At 34.8% G+C, this 20,319-nt stretch overlaps 1 protein-coding gene across 3 annotated transcripts; it reads left to right on the plus strand.

Annotated features, from left to right (window-relative positions):
* The first annotated feature begins 567 nt into the window (after window positions 1-567).
* On the plus strand, window positions 568-6,353 carry LOC112278118 (exocyst complex component EXO70A1). Of its 3 annotated transcripts, none has more exons than XM_090248057.1 (6): window positions 568-2,028; window positions 2,194-3,030; window positions 3,447-3,739; window positions 4,075-4,470; window positions 4,697-5,101; window positions 5,256-6,353. In XM_090248057.1, the coding sequence occupies exons 2-6, from the start codon at window positions 2,523-2,525 to the stop codon at window positions 5,661-5,663; spliced, it is 2,010 nt and encodes a 669-aa protein (XP_090104183.1). In that variant the 5' UTR covers window positions 568-2,028; window positions 2,194-2,522; the 3' UTR covers window positions 5,664-6,353. The 3 variants fall into 3 exon arrangements, with proteins under 3 accessions (XP_090104183.1, XP_024366998.1, XP_090104185.1); XM_024511230.3 differs by having other exon boundaries at window positions 568-1,634; window positions 1,889-3,030; XM_090248059.1 differs by having other exon boundaries at window positions 568-1,634.
* Window positions 6,354-20,319: the final 13,966 nt, after the last annotated feature.

Raw genomic sequence — 20,319 nt, forward strand, 5'->3', positions numbered from 1 at the left:
TCACTTTTTTCCCAAATCACTTGTACAAGTATCTTCAAATTTCATTTTCAAAAGTAAAAGCATACACCAATAAGCTTCCATTTTCTCAGCATATAATTCCGTATAAAACCACACAACTATAATCTTACAATTCTTGATTAGCAAAAAAATAAACAGAAAACAATTAATCAAATAAGTAAAGAAAGAGAAAAATGTAGTGAATACTACAGGACAAGCATTCACCACATTTTCCAACACTGCTGCACCCGTCCCATCCATCTATCCATTCATCCAACCTATTCTCATCCACCCCAAAGTTCATCTTTCTAAAAACTCATACGCCATTACATCAATCCTTCCATCTTCTTACCCATCCCGAAGTTCATTTGTCTGGTGTTCATCCATAAATAACATCCATCGAAAAGTGGATGAATACAGAGCAGAGAGACTAAAGTGGCAATTGCCTCTTCTGTCTCGTCAAAGCGCCATTGGCTGCTCCGAAGGCGTGGCAATGGCGGGTTTTGCAATGGAGAGCTCGAGCATTCGCCTCGTCTTGTGAGGGATTTACGGGACAAGGTTACGGTAAGGCAACACTAATTTCCCCTAATTAAGCAATAGATGTGTAAGAACAACAATTGAGTTTGTCCAGACTACAGACGTTTTTTCAAGGGGTTGCCGCAGAGACGACAACATGGATAATCCAGCCGTTGCGAGCAGCCGCTCTGAGCGCTTTGCAGTTTGCGAATCTGAAAGGACACGATCCGTTGAGTGCGCATCTGCCGATCCCTGTGCCGAGGATGCTAGTTCAGTGAAAGAGAGGCGGCAGTGCTGTGCAATCGTGTTGTTGCGGTCGTAAGATACGTATCCGGGTGGGTAACGGAGAGATCCATCGAAATGTAAGCAATCGGACGACAGTTTGAATGCTGACACCTATGATACTGTCTGGGCCCTGGCAGTTTGTCGCTCTACCCTGCTTCGAAGGACGTACTCTTGTGCGCGTATCACTGGCATCGATCATACGGTGCTGTTGTGCCCGTACTGGATTCCGCAGAGCAGTCAGACATCGCCATGTGTTAACATGACTTGTGTATGTAACTCTTGAGAAGTAGAAATGATGAGAGCTACGGCATCGCTACCGACACCTGCCCGTTGTGCCTGTTATTACGGAGAAAACGACCGAGGAGAATATCTTAGTTACGTCTTTGTTTGAAACTCTTATTGATGAGGCTAATTTTAGATGATTTAATCATTCCAAAACTTAGTGGGACCTTCTACCAGATTTTTGCTTTTAGAATACCAAGTTGTCAGCCTCTGCTTCACCCGTGCTTGATTGGCCTTCTTACTAGCTTCCTGCAGATATTACAGTTTGGATCATTTTGCTTTGCATTTGGCAGGTCTATCTGTGCCATCGCGTAGACTCATGTGCTGTCGCTGTATTGAGGGAGAGGCTTTGCCGTTTGTTTATCGATGTGCAAGTTGCTCTTACCGTTCGGGTCGGGTCTGTTTCCTAGCTGGAATGTTTTAGTCTGCATACAATCCCGCCGCCGTGAACGGTTGCAGGTTTCATTCTCTAATATCTGCATCTACCGACATAGCTGGTTTGCTTGTCAATCGAGTACAACCTTTCTTTCGTCTCGAGAGCACCGAAGTAAGCGGTAAGCTCCATAGTCGTTTTTAAAGATTTGAAGGGTCGAGTATTCAGCTCAGAGATTTTGATAAGTTATTTGCTTGGCCGATAACAACGTATCCAGTGTGAGAATTGGTGCGTGATGATAGCGCCCGGCCAACGTTCATCGTGTGCTCTCTTCCCGGTCCATTGCCAACTTGGTGCCAATGTATCGTCAGGGGTGATCGTTGTGATCAGGAACTGAAGTGTGTTGAGGGAGTGTCGTCTTTGGTTTATGTGCAGCATGTGTGTGCTGGTCGGTGGTGCGGGTGGCTATGAATTACACAAGAGTTGAGTACGTTAGGCCCAGCCGGAACCTTGGGAAACATACGCGTCTGTTTCTACAAATTGTCACACTTGTCGTCCAACCAAGGAATTTTATGGTGATATATTTTTTCCAACACTCGTCTGGAAATAGCACAGTCTTGCATGCCTTCTAATGCAATGGCTATTCCTTCCTATGCTGCACTGTTTTAGAGCAAGACCTGCGTGCTCATGCATAATATTAGCATTTAGTGACGTTCGCTCAAATTTGGTCGTTTGTGTAGAAAGAGAGTGGTGTTTGAGAGGGCGCTGCAGGGAGGATGTCCGTATTTGAAGAGCGCTTTGAGCAATTACTGAGCTGTAAAGATTGATGGCTGGAGTCGGCTGGGGTCGGCTGGAGCTATTTTATGCAGCAGGGCTAGATGAAGATTGATAGATTGGAGTAATTGTAACTGTAACAACTTTCCAACTATTTCTAGTTCCTAGGGTTGAGTTTGTTGGACGCACATGGAACACATCAAACCCTGTGCAAATATTTAGCCAAGCAAAATGAGCACAATCACTCAGGACTAGAAATGACGGTAGAAACGAATAATAAAGATCTAAAGGCAGCATGAGCACAGACTGTGTGAGATGGTCTCTGCGACCACCGGAGAGGCAGGTAGATGATGACATTGCGCAGCTCGTTGCTGCTCGAGATAGTCTTCACGCATCTTTAGGGAAGTCCCGAGAAGTGAGTTACCTGCTACACGAACGTTTACAAAATTTCCAAGAACGATTATCTCTAATTAGAAGAAACGCAGCCCCTGCCAATGAGGAGTCAAAGAGTACCATGGAACTCTCGCGCAGGATCGACAAAGCATCTCAATCTATCACGTCTATTCGGAAACTTTATAATGTATTCCACGACCTGAGGACGATTATCATGGGGGACCTGAGCTTGGACTTAAATGGTTATTTGGCGGGAGTTATGCAGCTAGAGGAAGCTCTGGATTACTACAGGCACGAGTTCGCTGCCGCTATAAGTTGCTTACAAGAAGCTGTGAACTTTCTGGAGACAACCTCGACGCATTCCCTGCGGCTTCGAAATATTCTCAGGAATTTGCAGGCTGAGCAAGCGGGTAAGTAATGTTTCAACAAAAGCCCTTCCCTTATCAATGTGAACGGTTCAAGTTGAGATTGCATGTAGCCAGAACCATAATGGGAACACGATAGGTGGTTCTTTCTTGCATGAGTTCCTCCAGCTTGTATAAGCTACCGATGGAATCGCTTCTTGGGTACAGACATTTTATCGAAGGTCTTCCTGTGTACGAGCTAGTAGAGTGCCATGTACACAAATTGAATCTCATATTATATATGAAGTGTTCATCTGTGGCGGTGCTGGTTATTAAGAACAGTATTGAAAACTTGGAAGCATCTTACTTGAATGTCCCTTCTTGTTTGCACCTCATCATTGTTTCCAGAAACTTATCATCATTTTGATGTGAATTGAAAGCTAAGTCACTCAGTCACGAGAGAGACTTGTTGTAAACTGCAGGAGATAAGTTCAATGGTGATTTGCTAATCGTTGCTCAGAAGAAGCTGGAAAATGAGTTCAGTCGTTTGCTGGCTGAGAATTGTTTGCCAGTGTCTCTTCCTACTCAAATGGGACCTCAAACTGAAGATGCCCCTTTCTCGTCCACTGAACTCGAGTATTTATTCGGTTTTCCTTCGGAGGCACTACAAAAGCTGCAAGTTATTATAACAAGACTGGCTGGAACCGAGCATTATAGTAGATGTTTGAAAGAGTACCAAGAGCGTCGAAGTGCTCAATGTCGACAAAGTTTGGAAGTGAGCCATTCTTCTAATTTTCCCTTTTGATTCGTCTTTTGAATAGATCTCTCTTATGAAGCACGGTTTGCATCAGGTCCGAATGAGTATATATTAAATGACAGGATGCTTGCGTTAGGATGTTTATGTCCATTAATTTCATGTCATAGTGCTCAGGGACTGTACTCTTTTTGAAATGACCAGAAAAACATTTCCACTTAGTTGAATTTGATCAAGTACTTGTAGCATACAAGTCTTTACACACCGGAAAATTACGGTAGAATGGAACCATTGGAGTTCAAAATTATGCAAAACTCAGTAACCTGCTCATGAACATTTGACTCGTATCACTGCAGGCTCTAGAGGTGGAGTACTCGCGGATTTCTGCTTCTGAACTAATCGATAAAGTAACATGGATTGATCTCCAGAACATAATTAAAAAATGGACCCAACAGCTGGAGGTGGTTGTGAAGGTTTTGTATGCTGGTGAACGACGCCTAGCCCGTCAGGTTTTCAAAGATATGGGACAACCAGTGTGGGTGGAGTGCTTAAATTATGTGGCCCAGCCTGGAATGTCTGCATTTTTCCAATTTGGAGAGAGTTTTTCAACGACCTCACGATCTCCTGAGAAGCTTTGCAATCTGTTGGAAATGTTGGAAGGCATGGAAAAATCTGAGCATAGCGTTATTCAGGTGTTTGATGGCCAGGCTTGCTGTGGTATTCGAAAGAGATACCGAGAGCTCTTGAAACAGGTTCGTTTGGGTAAATCATCACCTTTTTAGCTTATATAACGCTTCTGTTGAAACATCCTACAAAAGTCTATTCGCGTTGCAAATTTGATGCAATTCTGTTTCAGAAGTATTGTCATACATCTATAATTCACAGTTAATAATTTAATCTAAAATCATGGCACTAATTCTCTTCTCTATAAATAAACTCCCCAACAACTCCCTCCCTGATTTTGCTGTACATCTATAGGTTACTTATGGAGCATTCAAGGCATTTTGGGATATGAGCGAATGGGTGGAGGAACAGAAAGAACCTCAAATACATGATGGTGGCGTGATGAGACTTTGTAGTTTCGTGGTCAACTATCTGGACTACCTGGTTCGGGATTATCTAGAGCCAATGAGCAAGGCGCTCAGATGTCAGAAAAACAGGCAGGGTGATGGGGGACCACCAGAGACGAGCTTGGCTCAAGGCATTTTGCTGATTTTCCAAGCTCTAGGACGGCAGATAGAGGCACGGGCCAAGGAGGTGCCAGATCCTGCCCTTCGACACATTTTTATGATGAATAATCTGCAATATATTTACACTCGCGTGGAGAAAAACCGCCTCAAAGACTTCCTTGACGCGTCCTGGATTTATGGCATTGGCCGCAAGGTACCAATCCCGAATCATGTGCGAAATCCATCTGTGGAGGAGGCATATTTCCAAAATTTTCATCACGTTAGTTTGTTGTTCATGTTGATATGAACTTTTTTATTTTGCTGTTTGAGGTTCCATGTAAATGATTGACGAGGAGAATTGTATTCAGGTCGACAATCACACTCTTAAGTACCAAAATGACTTCTGTCAAAAGATCGTTATCCATCTTAACCATGAAGGTCTCGGAGGGTCTTCGATTGGCAAATCATCAGTTCGCTCAATAGTTCGACAAAATTTGAGAGCATTTTCTTCTGCTTTTGATGACATTATCCGGACACAAGGTAATTGGGTGATCCAACATGAAAGTTTGAGGGATTCGACACGGTCGTACATTACACGCAAAATTCTGTCTGTATACAGAAGCTACCTGGAGAACTATGGGCACTTATTAGGACATTTCTACTCGTCGAATAAGTTTGTGAAATACACTCCAGAGATGGTGGAACAATTGTTGGATGGTGTATTCGTTCCGAAGAGACGGAGCAGCAGCACCCTTTCACTGTCAAATGATTCGTGATTATCAAAGTTGTGTGAGCACTACATCTTTGTGATGGTTATTTATCATTCGCCCTGCCAAGTGCAGAGCGTCTTGTACATAGTGCAAGCTGAGATTCGATATGAAGCTCATCATAGTTCTTGACTCACTTGTAGCAATGTTGATTTATTCATTTTAAACTATTTCAGCATTTGTAAGACCTCAAGTCAATGCTCTCTACAGTGAAGCTCGACATGGCTGTGGATTTGCAGCGTTTCATTGTTGCGCACTCAGACGTTTCCACTATATTAATTTGAAGAACGGGCCACAACTATGACTGGAAATTATCTTTTTGAGAGTCCTCTATGTTGAGAGGACTCTAATTTAACGTAGCAGTGGTCTTTCCCCGAGTGATGTTTTGGAACCATTAGTTGAACTGCTTGTGGCAGGAGGTGCCACCAATGCAGATTGGATGCTTACCTCTGCTGTGGGTAAGTTTCAAGTTTACCTTTTGGTTGAATTCATTTTTAGTTTAGAAAATTTCCTTGCCTGTATACATGTACTGGACCGAAGTGATTCCTTAGCAGGCAATGGAATTATTTGAGGGCCAGGTGATAAAAGATTCTGTACTCCATTAATGTGCATTCACATGTGTGTGCCCTCACATACAGCGATGGATAATCATTGTGTATGTGTGAGTGAATAACGTATAAGTAAAGGACATTTTAGAAACCATTGTATACTAGAGAAAATTAGTTACAAAAACCTATGTAAATTGTTTGGAAGTAGTCCTCATTAAAATATGGTTCAATATTTTGTATTGAAAATTCAAACCCTTATTTGAATATTTGAATATACAAAACGAAGGTAAAGATTTTCATCTTGGTTGTTAAATTCCTAACTTCGTTTCATATCTTTCTCTCTCTCTCTCTATATATATATATATATACATATACACAATAACACAATTATGGTTTGATTGATATAAAGATTTATAATAATATTAATAGAAAATTACAACTAAGGTTTTAATACCTTATTGTAGAAAATTAGTTCAAAGTACAATTAATCTGTGTCTTTTAATATATATATATATATATATATATATATATGTATATATTGATTTGTCACTATTTAGTCTTAAACAATCAATTCATTATATGAAATTTTATAGTTCTATTGTATTTTTTGGACTATGTGAACTTTAAGCAATTTACATGTCAACTAAGATTGGTACTAGTTATGTAGAATAACTTAGTCTATAGGTAATTCTTTTATTAAATTTTGCCTAAGTAAGTTTCTACAATATGCTACAAAATTTTGATAAATTATTTTGAATTGTTATTTTAGCTTGTTTTTCTCTCTATACTTTTATATTTTTGAAAAGTGCATTACATTGGATCCAAATTAAATACAAGTATATATCTTTATAAATGGACCAAATCGTTTTTAATTGCTTTAGCTTAGATGGAATTTATGTTGTAAAAATATCATATGTCCATCAAAAGCCTTTCTAATGCTCCAATTTTTTAGAACTTATGGAAATTTCAAACATGAATCAAGCTATCTAATTCCATATTTGTGTTTTAAAATGCTATTACCAAATTTGATATACTATTGTTTTTATAAGGTATGACAAACAAAATCAATAAACTGGAGTATTATTTTTTTTCAATTATATATTTTTAATGTTGACAACTGGACCTTAATAATTTATGAAAATATTTAAGAATATAAGATACATATTATATTCAAAACATTGTATTTTTTTACCAAAATAATTTTAAAATAAAAAGTTATTTAAATATTTTGTTGTATTAGATACTTTACGGCTTTTGTAACAATTTATAATTGCTTTTATTAGTAGGATTTTATATGCTATGTTGTTGAATTATGTGAAAATCAGTCTAGGAATGCATTAAACATCTAGTAGTGGAAGGATCTAATCTTACCTTGAAGTTGGATTTATAGTCCAAAATAATATATAAGGTATTTAATAACATCTTTTTGGAAATCTTGAATAATTTAAATAATTTTCAAATTATCTTAGGTACACCCTATTAACCTCTATAATTGCTTCTAAAATATATCTTATAACATTCAAATTAATTCCATGTAAATCTTAAATAATCTTTAAAAACCATAATTATATTCTAAAGAAATCATAATTAACCTGAAAAAATCCTAAAGACATCCTAACAAATCATAAAGAAATTATAAAGAAACTTAAACCAATCTTAAAAAGATCTTAAAAGAACCTCAAAGAAATCGTAATAATATCTTCAAAAAACCACATTTTATATATATATATATATATATAACATAAAACAACCTTTAAGTAATTCTAAAAAAATAAATATAAATCTTCAAAGAATCCTATTAAATCCTTAAAAATCTTGAAGTAAGTCTTAATAAATCCTAATTGATTCTAAATTGAATCTTAATCAAATTCTATGTCAAAATTAAATCCTAATAATTTTTAATTAATCTTTAATATTAATTTAAATTTTACAAAATTCTTAGTTTCTTAGTTGAAAATATGCATAAAAAATTTGAAAAGGATTGAAAATATTAATTGGAAAGAAAAGAAATTAATATGCTTTAGTATTTGTTATTGTATTGCAACATGATGCCAAATAACGTGTTGTTTTCCTTGAGAATGTACAAGATACTTTGTTGTAGAAGGTAAATTAAACTGCAATAATAAATAGGCTCTAAAAACTCTGATATAATCCTAAATAAACCTCAATGAAATCTTAGCAATTTATATCATATCCTAATCAATTCTTCAAAAATATTTAAGAAATTTTAAAAAAGAATCATAAAAATATTATATATATATATATATATATATATATATATATCTTTACCTTTTAAAGCGATTATAAAGAAATCATAAATAAATCCTAAAGAAATATTTTTTTAAAAAACAATTCCTAAGTAAATCTTAACAATAATGTAATCCTAAAAAAACTCAAAAAAAATTCTAAGTAAATAAGTAAGTAGAAGTCCTTTTTGCAAAAGACAACATTAGGACTTATTAATTTTTCTATCTCCTTGATTATTATCTATATTAAAAAGATAATTTTTTATTATATTTTCAATTAAATTCTTCTATAATATTTTTTTCATCTAATGGTTATATTAAAATACAACAACTATTGAGTGAAAGAAATATATATATATATATATATATATATATATTTATAAATATATATTATAGAAGAGCATAATTAAAAATATAGTAGTAAAATACTTTAAAAAGTGTAGATGAAAATTAAAAAGGTAGTAAAAAAATTTTATAATTTTTTTTTATATATAAGAATAAATTATATCTACTTTGTAGAAGCATGAATAAATAAATAAATAAAACCAAGTAGATTAGAAAAAATAATATTATACACATCGTTAAGTAAAAATAAAGAGTATATTTTACTATAATTTATATATATAAAAAAAAACTTACATTAATACTTAGAAATGACTAGTCATGAACTAGAGGTGAAATTAGACCTTGAAGTACTAAATTTTGATTTTGTCACAAACATACATATTTATCTATAGTGAAGGTATTAGATAGAAGCAAGTAGAAGTAAGTAGATTTTATAATATATTGTACAGAAGCTTCATAGTTGCAAATTTATCTTTAAACATGTTTATAGATGATTGGTAGGATAAAAACTTAGCCAATAAGTTGGCCATATGTTGTATATGTTGATGACTTGTGGTACAAGTTCACCACAAGATGTATATGTAGGAAACTTGTCTTGCAAGTTAAACACATATTCTGTAAGTTAGAGACATATGTGAGGTCTTATAGAATATTACTACGTAGCTCTTAATAAGCTAGTATATATGGAGGTAAGAGTGAGGCATTCTTTACTCTTTTCAATACTTTTTTTGTTCTCAGTCTTATTTCATGAGCATCTAATTTTCTTGTCTTTTGCAATAGTCATTCTAGTTTTAATATGATACTATAGTTGTTTAATTTTCTTTGTATTAAAAATTGTCATACTAGTTCCTATCTATATTATATCTATCTAATTTATTTTTGTATTTATTATATATTCTACCTTTGAGTAATTATCAACTTTTTTTAATGACATAAGAGTATATTGATCTATTAGTTCTTTGTGATTAATATCTTTAAAAACTTCTATAACAAAAATAAAGATGTTTTGTTGATTGGAGAACATTGTTAGAAAGCAAACTTTGTAAAATTTATTTGAACATTAATTTTGAGAGATTTGAGTCAAAAATAACTTTATAAAGGTTTAGTTGTTTTAGGCGACTTTGTTTTTTGTGGAATAAAAAATAAGTTATATTTTAGCAAATTTTTTTAATTTTATATTACATTAACTAGTAAAATTTTGTAGATTTGTGGATGTAGTTTTATTAGATGTGTGTTGTAATATTCAACTTAATGAAATGCTTCAATTATGATGCATTGAGATTTATATGACTTACAATCTCAGAAATTAAATTTTAAAAGTTTGTGAGAGTTTTTACAATTTTTTGCAATTTTCTAGGTAGATTGAAATGAATGTTCTTAGATGATTACTTCTAACTTTGATTGAGGTGATAGATAGAACTAATACATAATAAAAACCAAATTTCTTGTTTCTTTTTCATTTATGCAATAATATTCTTCACTTCTATACAAAAAAATAAAAATAAAATATTAAAAAAATTATTTTTTGATAAAAAAAGATTAAATTTTAATATATTATATATCTTATTGTATTTTCAATAACATCAATGTAAATAAATTTTGAAAAGATAACACATCTATGTATTATAAAAAAAATAACAATAAATACAAAAATAAATTAGATAGATATAATATAGATAGGAACTAGTATGACAATTTTTAATACAAAGAAAATTAAACAACTTAAATTAAAATTAAAATTATGAAATAATAATAATAATAATAATAATAAAATAAACATTTGTAAGATGAATAATGGTTATATTCTTTTCTTTATAGATATTAACTTTTAAGAAGGTCTTATCAAAGATTCTTAACAACCAAGAGGTTTATAGTCTAATTATCTAAGTTATAATTTGATTCTAATAAGGCCATCTAAAAGTAACAAATTATAGAACAAGTTTTAATAGCCACATAATATATTCAAAAGTATTTCAAAATCTCATCTACATCTCAAAAAATTCCTTAGAGTTTATAGATAAAAGAATCTTTTTTTTTAATAAAATTCACATGCTTCTACTTATTCTTACTTATTTAAATGATATAGGCATCTATTTTAATTTTTAATTTTTTTGAATATATATATATATATATATATATATATATAGATAGATAGATAGATAGATTTGCAACAATGCTAAATAGTCTTTAACTTATTAATTTTATTCAAAAAAAAGTATGTAGAGATATTTAGATGATTAAAATTGATTAAAATATTTATATATATATATATATATATATATATATATATACTTAACATAATTTAAAACCTATGTTATAAGCTTCTAAGTTTTACTAGATTAGAATACAACACATAACTATGGCTTTCAAATTTTATGGTTGTCAAGTCTAACTCTCAAGACTTATTTTAGATAGATTTTTACTTATAAGACTATTTATTGAAACTTATTTAATTAATTTTTTAATGTAATTCATAGATAAATCTTTATGCTTTCTAAACCAAAATAAAAGTAAGAATTCTAAATGGATTATAAATTAGAGATAGTGTCATGTTTCTAAAATATAACAACTTTAATATTGTGCAATATAAAGATAGAAGCACTAAGATTTGAATTACTTCTTTAAAATCTAAATTGAAAATAAAAAAATATGTTTTTAAAAAATATTAAAATATTTAGTTTATTTCAAATATTTTTTAATTGAAGAAACTATGTATAAAAATTAATTGAAAGAGGAAGAAAGAATAAAATAAAATAGAAGAGTGTTTATTTTATCTCCTATGAAGTATATTATAGCAATATGAATAAGAGAAATTTAATCTTTTCATTTATGATGAAATTGCCAACTTCCACAGTTAAAAGATCAATATATACCACAAAATTGGAGCAACTCCAAGAATAATTTTAGGACAATAACTATCAAAGTGTATATTATATTGGATGGAGGTATTCTATTATTTAAGTGAAAATCTATTAAAATTTCATATTGCTCTCTTGAGTTTATCATGTCATGTCTATCCACCATTTTGTATGCATACCATGTGTATACTTCTTTTTGTTTCTTTTCAATAGATTCCCTCTAATATTCTTTGCTTAATTGAATATTATAACTTTAAATTAGCTAAATTTAGATCTCTTACCTATTATTCTATCTTGATTGTTAAATGAGATTATCAAACTTTATTTATGCTATCTTAGGTATTTAAAACACTTTTTGTTAGGAACATAGTCCTTAGACCTTTCTAGAGACAAGTTTCTAAAACCTTCTAGAAAGAAGTCTTTAGAAACTTCCAGAAGATTCCTTGAATATTCTCTTAGAATATTCTTCAAAGATTCCCTAAAGATTCCTTTAAGGCTCTAGAAGATTCTTAGAATATTCTAGTAGATTCTAGGAAGTTACTTAAGAAGCTTCCTAGCTCTTGGGTAGTTGCTCGAGAAGCTTCATAGTTCTTGGGAAGCTTCTTGATGCGCTCCCTTAGAACCATAGGCCAGTAGTATATATAGGAGTCGAGGCTGAAGAGTTCTTCAGTCTCGACAACGCATCTCTTGAAGCTCTACCTCAATTCTCTTGGCGTTGCTCTTGTACTCATCTGAAAATCTAGTTCTTGTCATTTTTTCTTGAACTTCTTGTTTAGATTTCTTGTTTGTATTTTTGGTCCGTGAAAGTTTGTCGAGACTACCTTTATCTTAATATCAGAGCTGAATCCTTCTTGTTTGAAAGCGGATTACCTCTCTTCTTGAAGGTATTCTAGCGCTTTAGGGATTGCGGATTACCTTCCTCTAAACTGATATTTTCTCAATCACAATATCAAAGCTTAGTTCTTTGAGGCAGAGAGTGGACTACCCCTTTCCTTGGAGATACTTGAGCGTTCTAAGGGTTGCGGATTACCCTCTCTTGGACTGATATTAATTCCTTCTTTTTGTTTAGCATAGCTAGTAGAAAAGACTGTTAACATCGATTTCAGAGCTTTGCCTTCTTGATAGAGTGCGGATTATCCCTCTTCTTGAAAGCATTGAGGCATTTTTAGAGGTTGCGGATTACCCTCCTCTAAAACTGAAATCGTTTAGTGTTTTTTTTCCTTTTCTCCGAGTAGGTTTTAGTGACAGGTAGTGCTACAATTTTCTCCAAGAGACTTAGCAATTTCTTCTTCTCTCAAAATTTTAATCCATCTATTCTCTAAATATGGAAGTAGACCAGGTCATAGATAGTACATCTCCACAAGTAGACAATAGAGTGGCAACTCTTGCAGATCTTCAAGCTCTTATGAATAGTGTACGAAAGGAGATTGCATTTCTTCGCAATCCAAGTAAAGAACCTCAAATTGATCTAGTGACCGAAGAAGCTAGATGCAAAATTCATAGCCTACAATAAGAGATTATTCGACTGAGAGAAGCAAGACATGTGTCACATACGACCCCTATAGATACTTCAAGGATTAGTACGAAAGAACCAAAAGCGAGTATGCCACACAAGTTTGACGGAACAAGAGCCAACTTCCGAGGTTTTGTGCAACAAGTACGACTTTACCTACGCCTATACCCTTCTCGTTATCCGAATGGATTTACCCAGGTTGCTTTCATAGGTACTCTTCTATCAGGAAATGCTCGCTCTTGGTTTGCTCCACTATTGGAGAAGGATTCTCCAATATTGTACGACCTAGAGGCTTTCATAGAGAGACTTACTGATGCGTTTGGAGATAGCGATCGAGAAAGAGTGGCTGAAAGAAAGATACAAAATCTGCGACAAGGATCACGTTCTGCTGCAATCTATGCTGCAGAATTTCAACAGCTTACATGTGATCTTGATTGGAATGATAAGGTGTTCATGACACGATTTCGATATGGACTGAGAGATGATGTCAAGAACTTATTGATCACCATGCCTAAGGCGGATACTTTAGAAGAACTTATATCTCAGGCAATTATTTGTGACAACCGCCTCTTTGAATTACGACAAGAAAGACGATCAGGCTGGAGAAATGATGGAGCATTTGCTACATTTTCAAAAGGTCCAGAGAATCACTCCACAGATCCTGAACCCATGCAAATTGATGCGGTACGTTTCAAACCCCTCACAGTTGAGGAAAGGAAGCGACAGTTTGAACAAAACTTGTGTTTATATTGCGGAGAAGCGGGCTATAAAGCTGTAGATTGTCGGAAGAAACAGAAGCCTCAAACAACAAGACTCAGGAGTACAAGCATGCAGGAAAACAAGGACGCCCAGCCACAATAGGGACCGTGCGGCTGGACATCTCAACATCCAAAATTAATCAAGGTCCCTTTTTCTCAGCTCAACCTTCAGATTGTTTTATGGTACCTTTACATCTGGGTATTCAAGAACTACAAGTCGATGCTTTATTAAACTCGGGTGCATCCGCTTGCTTTATAGATGAAGAGTTTGCCAAGCTTCACAATATTTCTCTTATAAAGAAACTTAAGCCTGTCCATGTAGAAGTCATAGACGGACGACCATTGTCTTCGGGCAATGTTATCCATGAAACTAAACCCTTGAAGGTACGTCTTGAAAACCATGAGAGCAATATTGTGTTTAATATTATCAAGACCCCTTCATGTCCTATCATTTTGGGACTATCTTGGCTTGATAGATATAATCCATTGATAGATTGGAAGTTGCGGAAAGTGACATTTCCAACAAATTCCTTGAAGGTGGAATCTGCCAAGACAATGTCTAGAAACAAATCCTTGTTTATAGGTGCAAGGGCTTTCATGAAGGAAGCTAAGCAAAATACACCTCTTGTCATCTTCGCAACTCCGACTTGAGAAGATGCAACTCCGACTTTGGTTATTCCAAAGCAGTATGAAGAATTCAAAGATGTCTTTGAAAAGAAGAATGCTGATATGCTGCTAGAGCATCGACCCTATGATTGTGCCATTGAATTGCAAGAAGGAGCACAACCACCTTTTGGACCAATCTACAATTTGTCGCAGACGGAGTTGACTGAGTTGCGGAAGTACATTGACGAGAATTTAGCCAAGAACTTCATCCGTCATTCGAAGTCGCCAGCTGGGGCACCAATCTTATTTGTGAAGAAGAAGGATGGCTCACTACGGATGTGCGTGGACTATCGAGGTCTCAACAAGGTGACAAAAAAGAATCGCTACTCACTGCCTTTGATCTCTGGTCTTCTAGAACAACTTGGACGTGCAAGGATCTTTACAAAGATTGACCTAAGGGGAGCTTACAACCTTGTGCGAATCAAGAAAGGAGATGAATGGAAGATAGCTTTTCGAACAAGGTATGGCCATTTTGAATACAATGTCATGCCATTTGGTCTTACTAATGCTCCAGCAGTCTTTCAACACATGATGAATGACATCTTTCGAGAGCATCTAGACGATTTTATTGTCATCTATCTAGATGATATTTTGATATTTTCTAAGAACGAGGAAGAACATGAGAAGCACGTTCGTCTGGTACTCAAAAAACTACGGGAGCGAGGACTCTATGCCAAATTGGAGAAGTGCTTATTTCACCAAACTGAGATGGAGTTTTTGGGATTCATCGCGACTACGGAAGGCTTGAAGATGGATCCAAAGAAGGTGGAAGCAATCATGTCTTGGGAAGTTCCGAAGACGGTTAGGGACGTACAATGTTTTCTTAGATTTGCTAACTACTATCGGATCTTCATCAAGAATTATTCTCAAGTTGCTACCCCCCTCACTCGGTTAATGTGCAAGGACAAGCTCGAATGGGGATCTATCGCAGAAAAAGCATTTCAAGATTTGAAGATGGTATTTACTACAGCTCCAATCTTGGTACATCCGGACTTTACAAAGGCCTTTTATTAGGAGACAGATGCTTCGGATTTTGCTTTGAGAGCTGTACTTTCACAGATGGGCGTAGATGAGAAGCTCCATCCAGTTGCATTCTATTCTCGAAAATTCTCTGCTGCTGAGATCAACTATGAGATCCACGATAAGGAACTCCTTGCTATAGTAGATTCTTTCCAAGAGTGGCGCCACTTTCTCGAAGGAACTGCACATCCAGTGACCGTATATACGGATCACAAGAATTTGGAGTATTTTATGTCGGCTCGGGTTTTGAATCGGCGTCAAGCTCGGTGGAGTATGTCACTATCCAAGTTCGACTTTGTTATTACTTATCGGCCTGGAAAGCAACAAGGGTTGTCCGATGCATTATCAAGGAGATCATATCTCGCGCCAAAGGCTAGAGATGCAGCATTTGATCAACAGTGCACGACATTGTTGAAGCCAGAGAAATTTTGGCTCAACGCAGCTATTGTACCAATTGATGCTGACTTCCTCGACCAAGTACGGGCCGCAACCATTGAAGATTCTCTAGCCCTTGATATCAAGCAACATGCTAGTGATGATAAATTCAAGATGGAAGGAGATCTAGTATATTTCAAAGAGCGGTTGTATATCCCAAAAGGGCCAACACGACTCCGAGTTCTTCAATCTCGTCATGACTTTCCAGCTGCGAGACATTTTGGATTCAATAAGACCTTGGAACTTATTTCCCGTGATTTTTGGTGGCCTCAAATGTGGAAGGATGTGAAAGATTTTGTTGTATCTTGTGACATTTGTTCAAGATCCAAAAACCCTCGACATCGGCCTTATGGACTTCTACAGCCATTGCCTATTCCGCGCCGACCATGGTCTTCGGTTTCCATGGACTTTATTACGGATCTACCACCATCGAATTCATTTGACAGCATTTTTGTTGTCGTAGACCGGCTTACAAAGATGGCGCATTTTGTCCCTTGCAAGAAGACATCGTCAAGCGAAGACACAGCAAGACTCTTTCTTGATAATGTGTATCGATATCATGGTCTACTAGATGATATCGTATCGGATCGAGGAACCCAGTTTGTGTCAAAGTTTTGGAAATCTCTTTTTGAGATATTGAAGGTGGATATCAAGCTTTCTTCGGCATTTCATCCTCAAACGGACGGCCAAACAGAACGGGTAAATCAAGTTGTAGAGCAATATTTACGTTGCACCATCAACTATCAACAAGATGATTGGGTCGCATATCTACCGCTAGCCGAGTTCGCATATAACAACACCCTTCATGCGTCCACTCAATAAACGCCATTCTTTTCTAATTATGGATACCATTCGAAGCTTGACTTATGGAGTTCGTCAACGATTAACAATCCGGCAGCTGAAGGATTGGTGAAGGAGCTTTCGCACCTTCAAACTACATTGAAGCTTCAATTGCAAACTGCCCAAGAATCTTACAAGACGTCCACGGACAAATTTCGGAATCAGGCACCTAAATTCACGATTGGAGACAAAGTTTGGCTGCTTCGACGAAATATTAAGACCAAGCGTCCATGTGACAAATTGGACTATCGGAGATTGGGACCATTTGTTATCCAGAAGCAGATCAATCCTGTAGCGTATCGTCTGGAGTTACCAGCTACTATGAAGGTACATCCTGTCTTTCATGTTTCTTTGTTGGAGCCTTATCGAGAATCGTCTTTTCTTGGAAGAGTACAATGTCCACCACCTAGCATAGAAATAGAGAACCACGAAGAATACGAGGTGGAAAAGGTCTTGGATTCACGGCAAAGACAGGGTAAATTAGAATACTTTGTGCATTGGAGCGGTTACGATATTAATGAACAAACATGGGAGCCGACCGAAAATCTCACGAATGCGCCGAAAAAGGTACAGGAGTTTTATCGACGATATCCTGAGAAACCCAAGCCAGTTCGACGATAGCTTCTTACTGAAGCTTACTCATCCAGAAAACAGAAAAGAGGAGAGAGCACCACCAAAATCCATAGTTGATGTAGTCATTCTCTCCAAGATAGCGTAGAACTTTGTTAGTAGCCCAAGTTTGTTCTTATTGTTTTAGCCTTTGAATATGGATAGCCAAGATACTACACTTGTGATGTCATCTCAAGCAACTAGCTCACAAAGACGACCGCGAGATGAAGAACCGCCTGCACCACCACGACATCGAAGGATTCCGAGCAACAGATCGCTGGTGATTGTATTTGAGGTCGAGCCTGCCTACAATGGTCAGCCAGAAGGAGTGTTTGCAGGACAATTTCACAATGAAGACACGGAGGTTCATGCTTGGTCAGAAGTTGAAGGCGTGGGCCACTACCGTTGGCTTCAAGGACCATTGAATCACTTGCCTCGTGAACAACAATTGGAGTTCATAGCAGAGGTTATGCGACAGATCTTCATTTTCTTGCGTTGGTATTGACTGACAATAACATTGCTTCTCGGAGACCTCGAAGTTAAAGGAAGAGGTGATGTTAGGGACATAGTCCTTAGACCTTTCTAGAGACAAGTTTCTAGAACCTTCTAGAAAGAAGTCTCTAGAAACTTCCAGAAGATTCCTTGAATATTTTCTTGGAATATTCTTCAAAGATTCCCTAAAGATTCCCTTAAGGCTCTAGAAGATTCTTAGAATATTCTAGTAGATTCTAGGAAGTTACTTAAGAAGCTTCCTTGCTCTTGGGTAGTTGCTCGAGAAGCTTCATAGTTCTTGGGAAGCTTCTTGATGCGCTCCCTTAGAACCATAGGCCAGTAGTATATATAGGAGTTGAGGCTGAAGAGTTCTTCAGTCTCGACAATGCATCTCTTGAAGCTCTAGCTCAATTCTCTTGGCGTTGCTCTTGTACTCATCTGAAAATCTAGTTCTTGTCATTTTTTCTTGAACTTCTTGTTTAGATTTCTTGTTTGTATTTTTGGTCCGTGACACTTTTACTATTAATACAATGGTTATTTGCATAATTTCTTAAAGCAATCGACCTTGAGAATAATACAACTTTTATTATGATTGTAATACCAACTTTAATATGCATCCAAAAAACTTTACCAAAAATTGAAAAAACTTGACTATCTATTTACTTATTCAAATTAATAAACAAGCAAATAAATAACATACAAGTAATTCTTTGAAATTTCTTAAATTAATGATAGTAAAATGAACTTTTTTTGTACTTAATTAATTTTTTTATTTTATTTTTATTTAAAATAAATATAATGTATATTTATTTGTCTTTACTACCTAAATTATTTTTTATTTTATTTCAAAATTTATATAATAGCAAAAATAATATTAAGAATAAAGTTTGTTATTTAAACATTTTTGCATCTCCAAGTCCTACAAAATTAATTAAAAAAAAATAAAATTTTAAAATGTAAGAATTATAAAATAATTATTTATTATATGTTATTAGCTAATTATTTCTATTTTTATCTAATACCAAAAATATATTATATTTTAAATATTATTTAAAATTAAAAAATATATAATTTTAACATTTTAAAACAAATACACAATAAGAATCTATGGTTTCTTAATTATAATATTCTACTAATCTATTTAAAGATTAAATTTTGGATTGAAACAATAAGAATATTATTAAATGTGTAGATATTAAAACTTATGTTATAACTAATACATATTTAATGATTGCATAATTGTATTTGAAGAAACTGAATTTTTTCTTAATGTCTTTGAACTGAAGCAAAGATTAATTTAAATTATGCTTGGATATAAAATGTAGAAAATTTGATGTTCTAAATTTTAGTTTAATAAATAGATTTTCAAATCAACACATAATTTTTTAAAAATGAAATCAAATGCTATTATGATGGAATTTTGTTTTGTGGAAAGATTTTAACTGTACATGGATAAATATTAGATGTAAAATATCCATTTTAAAAGTACTGATTAATTGATTTTTGTTATCATTTTCATGGCCATGGTTGATAAAGATTTGACATATTTTCAAACAAGTATGAAGGATAACAAATAACATGTCTAATTTTTATAAAACAAAATAAAATTATACACAAGATTAAAGCTATCACGGCATACAATTCTGTTACTTGTAAATTTATATCAAATGCACGAAAAATGGCTTAAATTAAAATAAAATAATAGTTCTTAATGTATTTACCTTAATTTGTGTTTGGCTTGAATGATACTTTCAATTATTGAATGGCATTCAAATCAAAGACTTGAATTAGTCTATCAAGATGTAATATTCCACACAATACAAAATTTCACAACAAATTATTATCAAAGTTAGTGAACCAAGTCATGTGCATTGAGATTCATTCTTGTATTTAAAATTTTTATACATCAATAGCTTGTTTTAAACATATTACTCCCAAAAATGTATTACTTGTAGAACAAATCATGAAACCCCAACGCTTATATAGGCATGGTTGAATTATCATTAGTAAATCATGAAACCCATAAACACAAAAAGACGACTTTTTGACTAAAATTCATAGTTAGGAAATTGTACCACGAAATTCTCATTCTTTTCCCAATTTTGCAACATTTTAGTCATTTCCAAGAAATGAGTTTGAGTTGACCGCATTCTCCACGTCAAGTTAAACAAGAGCTGTCCACTAATCGCATAGGTTCTCAATCAAATGGGAAGCCACGGTGGCAGCCACGTCAGCCAAATAGGCAAGCAACGATGGACCCAGGCACGGCGTCGTGGGAGTATGTGGCAGCCAGCTCAGCATCGCCAGATTCCCGCCCTTTCAAGTTGCCGCGCGG

The sequence above is a fragment of the Physcomitrium patens genome, chromosome 26, assembly GCF_059467195.1.
Source record: "Physcomitrium patens ecotype Gransden chromosome 26, ASM5946719v1, whole genome shotgun sequence".
Taxonomy (NCBI): domain Eukaryota; kingdom Viridiplantae; phylum Streptophyta; class Bryopsida; order Funariales; family Funariaceae; genus Physcomitrium; species Physcomitrium patens.